Source organism: Macaca nemestrina, chromosome 11 (assembly GCF_043159975.1).
Source record: "Macaca nemestrina isolate mMacNem1 chromosome 11, mMacNem.hap1, whole genome shotgun sequence".
NCBI classification, from domain to species: Eukaryota; Metazoa; Chordata; class Mammalia; order Primates; family Cercopithecidae; genus Macaca; species Macaca nemestrina.
Window position 1 is genome coordinate 57,617,859 of NC_092135.1, and position 13,081 is coordinate 57,630,939.

Sequence of the window (13,081 nt, forward strand, 5' to 3'; positions counted from 1 at the left end):
CCCCATCACCTCAGCCCAATATCTCCTTAAGCTGATAAGCAACTTCAGCAAAGTCTCAAGATACAAAATCAATGTGCAAAAATCACAAGCATTCCTGTACACCAATAACAGACAAACAGAGAGCCAAATCGTGAGTGAACTCCCATTCACAGTTGCTATAAAGAGAATAAAATACCTAGGAATCCAACTTACAAGGGATGTGAAGGACCTCTTCAAGGAGAACTACAAACCACTGCTCAAGGAAATAAAAGAGGACACAAACAAATGGAAAAACATTCCATGCTCATGGATAGGAAGAATCAATATCATGAAAATGGCCATACTGCCCAAAGTAATTTATAGATTCAATGCTATCCCCATGAAGCCAGCACTGACTTTCTTCACAGAATTGGAAAAAACTACTTTAGACTTCATATGGAACCAAAAAAGAGCCTGCATAGCCAAGACAACCCTGGGCAAGAAGAACAAAGCTGGAGGCATCACGATACCTGACTTCAAACTGTACTACAAGGCTGCAGTAACCAAAACATCATAGTACTGGTACCAAAACAGATACATAGACCAATGGAACAGAACAGAGCCCTCAGAAATAACACCACACATCTACAACCATCTGATCTTTGACAAATCTGACACAAACAAGCAATGGGTAAAATATTCCCTATTTAATATATGGTGTTGGGAAAACTGGCTAGCCATTCACAGAAAACTGAAACTGGATCCCCCTTCCTTACACCTTATACAAAAATCAACTCAAGATAGATCACAGACTTAAATGTAAGACCTATGACCATAAAAATCCCAGAAGAAAACCTGGAATACCATTCAGGACACAGGCATGGGCAAAGACTTCATGGCTAAAACACCAAAAGCAATGGCAACAAAAGCCAAAATTGACAAATGGGATCTAATTAAACTAAAGAGCTTCTGCATAGCAAAAGAAGTTATTATCGGAGTGAACAGGCAACATACAAAACGAGAGAAAATTTTTGCAGTCTATCCATCTGACAAAGGGCTAATATCCAGAATCTGCAAGGAACTTCAACAAATTTACAAGAAAAGACAAACAACCCCATCAAAAAGTGGGCGAAGGATATGAACAGACACTTCTCAAGAGAAGACATTTATGCAGCCAACAGACACATGAAAAAATGCTCATCATCACTGGTCATTAGAGAAATGCAAATCAAAACCACAATGAGATACCATCTCATGCCAGTTAGAATGGCAATCATTAAAAAGTCAGGAAACAACAGGTGCTGGAGAGGATGTGGAGAAATAGGAACACTTTTACACTGTTGGTGGGAGTGTAAATTAGTTCAACCATTGTAGAAGACAGTGTGGCAATTCCTCAAGGATCTAGAACTAGAAATACCATTTGACCCAGCCATCCCATTACTGAGGATATACCCAGAGGATTATAAATCATTCCACTATAAAGATGTATACACACGTATGTTTATTGTGGCGCTATTCACAATAGCAAAGACTTGTAACCAACCAAAATGTCCATCAGTGATAGACTGGATAAAGAAATATACACCATGGAATACTATGCAGCCATAAAAATGGATGAGTTCATGTCCTTTGCAGGGACATGGATGAAGCTAGAAACCATCAATCTCAGCAAACTAACACAGGAACAGAAAAGCAAACACCACATGTTCTCACTCATAAGTGGGAGCTGAACAATGAGAACACATGGACACAGGGCCAGGGGGAAACATCACACACTGGGCCTGTCGGGGGTTGGGGGGTTGGGGAGTGATAACATCAGGAGAAATACCTAATGTAGGTGACATGTTGATAGATGCAGCAAACCACCATGGCATGTGTATACCTATGTAACAAAACTGCATGTTCTACACATGTACCCCAAAACTTAAAGTACAATAAAAAAAGAAGAAAAAAAAAAGAAAAACACTTTTGTGGTATAAGTCAAGTCATGGGAGAAAATATTTGCAAATTATTTATTGGATAAAAGACTTATATCCAGAATATATAAAGAATTCTTACACCTCAACAATAAAAAGACTCAATTTAAAAAATGAGCAAAAAATCTGAATAGGGATTTCCCTAAATGTGATATACAAATATCCAATAAGCACATGAAAAGATGCTTAATATTATTAGCCATTAGGGAAATGAAATTAAAATCCCAGTGAGATATTTCACACTCACTTGGATGGCTATAATGAAAAACACACAAATGTTGGCATCGATATGGAGAAATCAGTACTCTCATATACTGGGAATGGAAAATGGTATAGCCAGTTTGGAAAACAACCTGGTAGTTCTTCAAAGGGTTAAACAAAAGATGCAGCAATTCCATTCCTAGGGGTTTACCCAAGAGAAAGGGAAACATATGTCCATGCAAAAACTTGTATGTGAATGTTCAGAGAAGCATTATACATAATAACTAAAAATGGTTTAAAATCTAGGTTGTTTTACCTAAATGTCCATCAACTGATACACGGATAAATAAAATGTATTATATCCATAGAATGGAATTTTATTCAGTTATAAAAAGGAATAATGTACTGATACATGCTACAATATGGATAAACCTTGAAATCTTTATGCTAATGGAAAAAGCCAGTCACACGCAAAAAGCACACATTGTATGATCTCATTTACATAAAATGTCCAGAATTTTACATTCAGGCAATCTGTAGAGATAGCAAGTGGTTGCTGAGGACTGGGAGACAGGGAGGGGATGCTAATGGGTATTATGTTTCTTTTTAGGGTAGTGATGGTTGCAATAAGGCTTAAAAAAAGGGTACTAGGTCTATTACAGTTATAAATTGGTATAAAGATTGATGCCATCACTACCTACACATATCCAATGTTGTCCTGGTTATTTCTGGTTTTCACTGATTACCACCTCCCAAGGCAAGACCCCTAAACATCTGCTTGCAGCAATGACACGTTAGAAGCACTGCACACACGATTTGGTTATTGTTTGCTGCTTTGTATTATCTCATGCCTACCAGTTCCTCCTCCCCTCTCCCAAACTTCAAAGTTATCAATTTTCTGACCAATATGATGTAATGGTAGATTTCTAAAGTTGCTTTAAGAAAAAGTCACTTTTTTCACTTGGCTTAATGTATCTCTCAGTTGACATACTGTGGCTTCTCATAGTAATTTCTATTCATGGCCCTGCTATGGAAAAGTCAAAAATGTTTCAAAAAAACAAAATTCTTTGTGTAGGTGCCAAATACAATTAAATATTCTATAAGTATATCAATATAACCAAAAACAGTGACTTACAGTGATTTCTATTCATGGCCCTGCTATTGAAAAGCCAAAACTGCTTTAAAAAACAGAATTCCTTGCATCGGGGGCAAATAAATTAAATATTTATAAGTATATCAAAATAACCCAAAACAGTACCTTACAGATGTAAATTAAGTCAGTAAGAATGAGATTCAAACCAAATTTGCCACTTGCCTGAAATGTCTTTCTATATGTATATGTCTGTATATTTTAATAGAAATTTTATTACTCAAACATTTTATAAAAGAAGATAAAACAAAACAAGGGAGTCTTCTGATCTAAAAATGCTTTTTCAGAATATATAACACATTTTCAGTTGTTTCTGATAATATAATGTATATCAAAGGGTACAATTTCAATTTCTGTACTGGGTGTGGTCTCCATTGCTCAATACAAGACCATTGTTTCTTCAGTCACTTTCAGGTGAAGCCTCAGAACTTTCCAGCTAGTTTCTCTCCATTTTAATTCAAGGGTAGTTAAGGGTCATTAGAGAAAAGGCTTGGGCCAACTAAGTCCTACTATGATGAACTTATCCTCACCTGGTAAACCAAGTCTTTATTGCTTGGTAGTTTAATTTTCATTAACCCTTCTGCAAACCATAAACATTTCAGGAAAACAGTGGTAACCCCACAAAATAGATGGGTTAGAGAGCAAAGGAGAAGCCTATTTTTAAAACAGACAGAAACTAATTTAGTTTCTTTTCCTTCCCTACCCCTGGTTATCATTGTCCTGTGCCCCTTATCAAACCCTTTTTAGAGTAAATGTATGCTTTTGATGCTCTATGGCCATGGAAAGGTTTTCCTAATTCCAAAATGTCTATGATTTTCAGGACATTTCTGAGCATCTTTCTAAATTGGTCTTGTTTCCTCTATACTGGACTCTGTTTTAAAAAAATTCATATCAATCATATTTTGAATTCGTGGTATTTAGCCCACATTCCAAATATTCGATCCCATTGTCAGACCATGTATCTCATTTTTCTTTTCATTTTTAAATTTTTTGAGACGGAGTCTTGAGTCTTGCTCTGTTGCCCTGGCTGGAGTGCAGTGGCATGATCTTGGCTCACTGCAACCTCTGCCTCCTGGGTTCAAGTGATTCTCCTGCCTCAGATTCCCAAGTAACTAGGCACATGTCACCACACCTGGCTAATTTTTGTACTTTTAGTAGAGACGGTGGCGAACTCCTGACCTCTGGTGATCTACCCGCCTCAGCCTCCCAAAGTGCTGGGATTACAAGCGTGAGGCATTACACCTGGCCATGTGTCTCATTTTTCTAATGCTTATCGTATGTGAGCCAATATAACCCAAGTCAGGGTTATAAACCCAAAGGTGCAACACTAATAGAAGAGTGATTCAGTTCTCTGCTCATCTCACATAGTCAGTGGAAACATAAAGTAAGTATTGAAGATTTATATGGGATGGTGATCATTTTTAGTTGGTCTTGAGTTGCTGGATGGAAGAGTGATAAGTCTTGAATTGCTAGAGGAAAGAGTGGTAAAAGAAAATTGATATGGTTTGGCTCTGTGTCCTCATCCAAATCTCATGTTGAATTATGATCTTCAGTGTTGGAGGAGGGGCCTGGTGGGAGGTGACTGGATCATGGAGGCAAACTTCCCCCTTGCTGTTCTTGTGATAGTGAGTGAGCTCTCGTGAGATCTGGTTGTTCAAAAGTGTGTAGCAACTCCCCCTTCACTCTCTGTCCTGCTCCATTATAGTAAAATCTGCTTGTTTCCCATTTGCCTCTGACATGATTGTAAGTTTCCTGAGGCTGCCCAGCCATGCTTTCTGTACAGCCTGCGGAACTGTGACTCAAAACTCTTTTCTTCATAAATTACCTAGTTTCAGGTAGTTCTTTATAGGAGTGTGGGAACAAACTAATTCAGAAAATTATTTTCTGCCATTTAACTTTAAACTCTAAAGGTATGTTAACGGCAGAGCAGAGACACAAAAACTGTCTTGGTATTTATGTAAGTTATGTTAAGTATGTCATTATACTTTCATGTATTGATAGACATGTACTTTGAAGAACTACGGCTTGATAATTATAATGAAGCACAAAAACAAATAGAGAAAACTGGCAGATTTACAACTTACTTTCATAAGTTATTCCCAACGTGACCCATGAAGCCATATAATTGAAGTACAGAAGTTGCTCAAGAACAAAGTTATTCTCCTTTTCATCTCGAATACTCAGAATTTGTGATTTTGGATCTGTTAAATAAAAAATAGTCAATAATTTTAATAATTACTTATCTAGAACACTTTGATAGGTTTAAAACATTTTAATTCTCACTTTAATATACTTCAAACTTAAACAATATCGGACAATTAGAAAGATATGTAAAATAAAATTATGCCATTGTACTAATAGGTTAAGGAGTTTTCAAATGTTTGATGTTAAATTTGGTCTTATGGTATAATAGAAAACTAGTAGCTGAGTAGAGAATTTAAAACACTGACTCACTTCACATTCCCCTATTTAAAGGTGATTTTCAGTTGGTATAAATCACCCATAGTAATGATAGACTGTCAAAGATTACTCTATAATAATTAAAACCTCTTAGATGAACTATAACAGGGGTCCCCAACCCCCAGGCCACAGACTGGTACTGTTAGGAACCAGGCCTGTTAGGAACTGGGCCGTGCAGCAGGAGGTGGGCAGCAGGCAAGCAAGCATCACCACTTGAGTTCTGCCTCCTGTTAGAGCAGAGTGGCATTAGATTGACAGAGGAGCACAAACTGTCTTGTGAACTATGCATGCGAGGGACCTAGCTTGCACACTCCTTATGAGAATCTAACTAAGGTCTGATGATCTGAGGTGGAACAGTTTCATCCTGAAACCATCCACCCCTCCCTGGCAGTGCCAAAAAGGTTGGGAACTGCTGACCTATATGACAGATCTTCCTTTTCCTTAGTTATCAGTATGAGGGTTAAAAGGCTTAATATTTCCCAAAGGGTGTTCCTCACAAAATTAACAAGGAGGTTCCAGAAAAGATCTACATGGATTTTTTAAAAAGTTTGCAAACATTGGTTTAAACAAAGTTAAACTCGTTTATTTATGCCAGTATTTCTTAAGGTATATGTTAATGTACATTTGTTAATGTCCAACAGGAAGCTATGGTGTCTAGTGTTTCTCAATCTTTTTCTTTTTTGTTGTTTTTTTTTTTTCAACCTTATTCTAAGGATTTTTTGCAGAACATCTCTCAAGACTAATGTTATATAGAGCATGCTTTGGGAAATAATGGTTTGATATTTTCTATAGCAACTTTCACTAAGTTCCTTGTTCCATTGGTTCCAACAGTTCCATCATTCGGAAGTCACAAATCCTTAGTGGATCTCATAGGAATTATCTGAAGACTCTTGAGAGCTGAAAGTGTGAAATGTGCACATCTTTAAGCTTAGCTGCTGCTTTGTGGTGTGTCTAAGCTTTTGACTGCTCCAACTAACCTATTTTCACTTCCTCTCTTGTGTGCCATTTCTTTCCCCCTTCCTTTTTTTTGGAGATAGGGTCTCCCGTCATCCAGGCTGGAGTGCAGATGGTGTAATCACAGCTCACTGCAGCTTCAACCTCTTGGGCTCAATCATCCTCCCTCCTTCGCCTCCCAAGTAGCTAGAACTACAGGCATGTGCCATCATGCTTTTAATTTTTTGCAGAGAAAAAGTCTCACTATGTTGCCCAGGCTGATCTTGAATGCCTGGCATCAAACCATCCTCCCACTTCAGCCTCCCAAAGAATTCGGATTACAGGCATGAGCCAATGTGCCTAGCCCATTTCTTTTCCTTTTAAAGAAGAACCCACCTTCCTTACAAACAGACTAGTTCTTGAATGGATGAGTAAAGAAAGGAGTTATGCCTATACTTTCCACTTTAACTAACACAAATTTTAATACTTTGTCACTGATAATGTAGATATTAGGAGATGAATATTTTTGACATCTAGTTACTAGTGCTAATTAGAAATATTTATAACACAGAAAATTTTTTTTAATTAGCAAAATACAATAAGTAATGACAGTACAATATACTTGATATGGTTTGGCTGTGTCCCCATCCAAATTTCATGTTGAATTGCAGCTCCCATAATCCCCAAGTGTCATGGGAGGGACCCGGCGAACTGAATCATGAGGGTGGGTCTTTCCCGTGCTGTTCTCGTGATAGTAAGTCTCACGAGATCTGATGGTTTTATAAAGGGCAGTTCCCCTGCACATGCTCTCTTGCCTGCTGCCATGTAAACATACCTTTGCTTCTCCTTCGCCTTCTGCCATGATTGTGAGGCCTCCCCAGCCATGTGGAACTGTGAGGCCATTAAACCTCTTTTTCTATATTAATTACCCAGTCTCGGGTATGTCCTTATAGCAACGTGAGAATGGACTAATATAATACTTACTCAGTTTCTGGCATTTAGAATGAACTTCATCCAGTGTTGTTGCCATATGCCTATTCTTTGTTATTATGAAATTGTAGCAACAGTTCTGAAATGGTATCCATGGAGTATTTAGAACAGGAGATGGACATTTAACACTGTCAACTGGTTTGACCTCTTTTTCAGTCTCATCTAGAAAAAGAGTTAATGGTAAGAATTCTAATTTGAGATATAAATGTTAAATCCTGTTTGCAGTCATTAGGCTTGATTTGTAGGAAATATTCAGGAAGCCAAGAAGTAATATCCTAGTGAAGCCTATCTCTGTTTATACTCAGATACAGCACACAAAAGCCAGCTTTCTATAGGAAGGAAATTACTTGACACAATTTTCTTACCCCTGCTGTGGCGTGGAAGAATGTAAAAAGTGAGGTGCTATTAGGTTAAATGCAATTTCTGTCTTCCTGCATTACCAAATGTCAAGTACAAGGGACCACCCCTAGAGATACTGTACAAACACATTCATTATTAAAAGTCACCTAACTATAACTTTGAGAATTCATTTTCAAGTTTCTGTCTACTGACACTATTAATTTTAAAGGAACATTTAAATGAAACACTTGATGTTCTAAGTAAGTTATTGCTTTAACTAAGTAAAACAGAAATAATATTTAAAATCTGACATCTACAGTATCTGATTATGATCTTTTTCCATTTTCTGAAAACGCCATACATTCACAAAGATACAAACATAAACATATTCCACTCAAATAAATTAAACGGATTTAATATGTGGCAGAGATCACTCAGTATCTCTTCTGGATCACAATAAGTCCCTCTGTCCATGAAGCAGTGTCTTCTTTCTACCACAAACCCACAAATGTGACCTTGACAGTTGCAAAAACACTTCCTCTGACTGGGCTAGAGATGGCACACCTGACTCAGGCTAAGTTCATGAGATTTTCTCTAAGGATTTACAAAGTGAAATTTAGAAATTGTCTCAACTCATCTCCAGTTACAGGTTCAGCTCTATCCCCGTTTTGCGGATCCTGAATTTCCCCTTGTTTTAAGCTAGCTTGAGGTGGTTGCTGTTACTTACAATCAACTGAATCTTTTTTTTTTTTTTTTTTTTTTTTGAGACAGAGTCTCGTTCTGTCGCCCAGGCTGAAGTGCAGTGGTGTGATCTCGGCTCACTGCAACCTCTGCCCCTCCAGGTTTAAGCAATTCTCTGCCTCAGCCTCTGGAATAGCTGGGATTACAGGTATGTGCCACCATGCCCGGCTAATTTTTTGTATTTTTAGTAGAGAGGGGGTTGCACCATCTTGGCCAGGCTGGTTTCGAACTCCTGACTTCAAGTGATCCACCTGCCTCTGCCTCCCAAAGTGCTGGGATTACAGGTGTGAGCCACCGCACCCGGCCACAACCAACTGAATCTTAAGAGTGACTCATAAAAATCATGTTAGTTGTGATGTTATGAATCACAAAAGAATTCTCACAAGTGTAAGCTTTCTACAAGTATAAAGATATGCAGAAAGAGGTAGAGGAACAATGGGACTTTAAAGTGTTAATCCCCATTGTCGGCTAACGTAAAAATAAAACGTGCTTAAAATAACCCATTAATAATAATATATTTAATATATAATTCTGCTTGAATACAAATTTTCACAAATGTTCCTACAAAAAGACATGACTATAATTTCTTCACAATTCCAAAACCAGATTTTACAAAACCACTCCTCAGAAATTTTACCACTTATGAGACTGTTAATAATTTAAGAATTAAAATATCTGAAATTCACATACTTCCTGAATAGTAGCAAATAGCACCTGGTTGATTGTCAGTGCAATCAGCTGTTTTCCAGAATCCATCAGTGTCTAATATTACACAGTCTTCAAGTTGCCCATTAGTTTCAGCCCAGCGACTAAAATGAAGACGTTTCCCATCTGACCAACCAAAGTTGAGTTCATCCTGTAAGGAGCAGAAATACATTTCAAGTGGCAATATTCATATTATCCCTTTGTATTATTTTGACTCCCATGGTCAATCTAATGATTTTTATTTATTTTTTTATATTTAACACACATTTACATACCATTTACTACATGACAAGCATTGTTCTAAATGCTTTATAAATATTGGCTTACTTAATCCTTGTAACAACCATATAAGGGAGGTACTATTATTATCTCCATTTTAAAGACGAGGAAACTAAAGGTATGCAACTTTGCAAAGTCCCACGAATACAAACCACACTGCTGGGCCTCTCTTCCAGGCTGTCAGTCCCTAGAGTCTATGTCCTAACCATTATGCTATGCTGTCTCACACATAATTGGATCCACTGGTTATCAGAAATCAGAAAACTAAAATGGGATGAGGATCACTATCGGCACTGATTAGATCAGAGACAAACTGGTATAGTGGAAAGAATATGGGCTACAGAGCTAAGCCCACATGGTTTTGAATCCTGATTCAGTTACTTACTAGCTTTTGTGTGCCACGTCTCCAAATTTCCATCCCCCATCAATGAAACCAGTGTGACACTTAACTTCGTGGGGCTGGAATTAATGGGATAATGTGTAAAGCCTGCAACTCAGGGGCTAGCTGGCACACAGAGAGCTGGTGGTTCCCTTCCTCTGAAGTCCTCAGGCACGTGGATGTCACACCGCTGTTTTCACACTTGTTGGGGAGAGAAGCTTCTTCATTCACTAGATTCTGCTGTGTGCTAGAAGTCTGTGAACATCTGCCTTTACACCCTGCCAAGGTCCTGACCACCCATCTAGGTACAGGAGATGGACTGTGGGGTACAGGCCTGTCTGAGCTTCCCCATGGTGCTGCCAGAGCACCGGGCCTTACATACCAACTGCTGAGTCTGGTGCTGGCCTAACAGACCCACTGAGCTAAGCTTTCCTGAATCCCAAGACAATCTACATCACTAGTTTATTTGAAATATTGAACGAAGCCACACTTAGTGAACCATAAACAGCAACACAGTCAAGCTTCAACACCACTGGCTGCTTCATTCTGAAATGTTCATGACCAGAGTTCCAGCTGTAATCCTAGCCCCTAACCCTAACCCAGTCAGGGCCTAAGCCACTGTGGCCTCCGGTGTGGAGGCCGTGCGACTTTGCCTGCACTCATCCATACTGCCCTGCATTTCTTCCCCTTTGAGGCACTCCCCACCTAACCCCGTCCCTGATCCTTTGGAATTTCCATTCCATCTAAATAAATCATCCCACACCTTTTATCTTTTCATTGAATACAAAATATTAAGACTATAAACATCTTTTCACTAAATTCTTGATCTTAATTGATCTTAATTTAACTCTGGCTAGAACGCTCACACATTGTTGGTGGGATTATAAATTAGTTCAGCCCCTGTGGAAAGTAGTTTGGAGATTTCCCAAAGAACAAAAATAGAATTACCATTCAACCCAGCAATCCCATTACTGGGTATACACCCAAAGGAAAAGAAATCGTTCTGCCAAAAGACACCTGGGCTCAAATGTTTATTATAGCACTATTCACAACAGCAAAGACATGGAATCAATCTAGATGCCCATCAACAGTGGATTGGATCAAGAAAATGTAGCACACATACATGATGGCATACTGTGCACCCATAAAAAAGAACAAAATAATGTCCTTTACAGCAACATGGATGTAGCTGGAGGACATTATCCTAAGTGAATTAATGCAGGAACAGAAAACCAAATACCACATGTTCTCACTTATATAAGTGGGAGCTAAATATTGGGTACACATGGACGTAAAGATGGGAATGATAGTGTCTGGGGACTCCAAAAGTGGGGAGGGAGTGGAGCAAGGGTTGAAAAACTACCTATTGGGTATTGTGTTCACTCTTTGGGTGACAGGTTCAACTGAAGTCCAAGCCTCGGCATCCCACGGTGTATGTATTGTAGCAAACCTGCACATGTACCGCCTGAATCTTAAATAAATACATAAATCTGGCTTTTCCAAGGGAATAATCTCCTTTCAGCACCCACGGGAAGGCTATTTGAGATTCTATTCTCAGATACCACAGGGGCTGTGAGAAAGGAGTAGTGGATATTTTTATCTCCTTTTATTTCCTTTGAGGATTATTCCCTTTGTATCACTGCAAACTCCCCATGACATTCACTGAGGACTTGGTCGCCCTGCTCCTCCCTGACATTCACTAAGATGTCCCAATTCTTGCTGTCCTCCCGGCCCTACCATTAACTTGGGATGCCTGTGTTCATGTTTCCAAGCCTTCTTGACTTCCTTTAATTCTATGTATTTTTACTTCTTCAAGCTGGGTACTTGAGTGACCCACTGCATGGCCACACTCTGCACTTTACATAACCCAGAGCTGCCTCCCCTCAGACACTGTAAAGGCCAACATCATTTCCTGCATGAATTTATAGAAAAATAACTGCTCTCCCTCTCTCCAGCTGCTTGGTCCTCCCCAGCCTTCCACACAATGTCTTCTACTTAAATGAAGTCTTATATTGTTACTACTCTGTTTAAAATCTTTCAGTATCTTATCATTGCTTTCAATGTAAAGTATTTATTAACATCCTGTCATTTTCAAAGAATTAAGGCAGCTATTAGGATATATAGTTAAACAGCTACACAGAATATGTTAAAATTAAGGGTGAAAGAGAAAAGAGAACCATAGGTAAAGGTTGGAAATAGGATAAGAAGTAAGACCCAAATCATTAAGTTGGGGGGAGTTACAAAATAGTCTGACTCCAGCTATCTAAAAAATAAATAGGTACACATAGAAAAATAACTTGAAAGATCCATACCAAAATATTGAATCATGTTTATTTTTAGGTACTGGGATTACAGGTGACTTTAATTTTGTTATTTTAATTTACTGACAAATTTTCTACATTGCAATATTGTTTTTGTCTCAAAAGATTTGGGGTGACTGAAACTAGGAAATGTAATCACTCATTGCTTCCTCACAACAGCCACAATGACGCATTTCACAGAATTTCCAGCACTGAAGATAAAGCAAGTAAAGCAATGCTATGAAACAGTTGAGACTGTGAGGACTGGGTAAGCAGCCTTCCAATCTCCTGGCTTGATCTGGGTTAATTTAATTTAATGATTTATTTAATTAATTAATTTATTTAAAGATGGAGTCTCACTCTGTCGCCCAGGCTGGAATGCAATGGTGCAATCTCGGCTCACTGCAACCTCCACCTCCCAGGTTCAAGTGATTCTCCTGCCTCAGCCTTCTGAGTAGCTGGGATTACAGACACCTGCCATAATACCCAGCTAATTTTTGTATTTTTTAGTAGAGACAGGGATTCACCATGTTGGCCAGACTGGTCTCAAACTCCTGACCTCAAGTGATCCACCCGCTTTGGCCTCCCAAAGTGCTGGGATTACAGCCGTGAATCACCATGCCTGGCCAAACTGGGTTAACTTTAGAATACGCCATGACTCAGAGAGACT

General features: G+C 38.6%; 1 protein-coding gene across 3 annotated transcripts in view; it reads right to left on the minus strand.

Moving 5' to 3' along the window:
• The window catches only part of LOC105493182 (lymphocyte antigen 75), a 94,207-nt gene that overhangs the window by 22,862 nt on the left and 58,264 nt on the right, over window positions 1-13,081 (minus strand). For all 3 annotated transcript variants that reach the window (XR_011609801.1, XM_011760663.2, XM_071072840.1), the window contains exons 26-28: window positions 9,439-9,604; window positions 7,663-7,830; window positions 5,370-5,486 (exon numbers count right to left, since the gene is read on the minus strand). Coding sequence is in view for 2 of the 3 variants with exons in the window: in XM_011760663.2 (XP_011758965.2) it covers window positions 5,370-5,486; window positions 7,663-7,830; window positions 9,439-9,604 (451 nt within the window). In the remaining variant the exon portion in view is untranslated. The remainder of the gene's footprint in view (window positions 1-5,369; window positions 5,487-7,662; window positions 7,831-9,438; window positions 9,605-13,081) is intronic.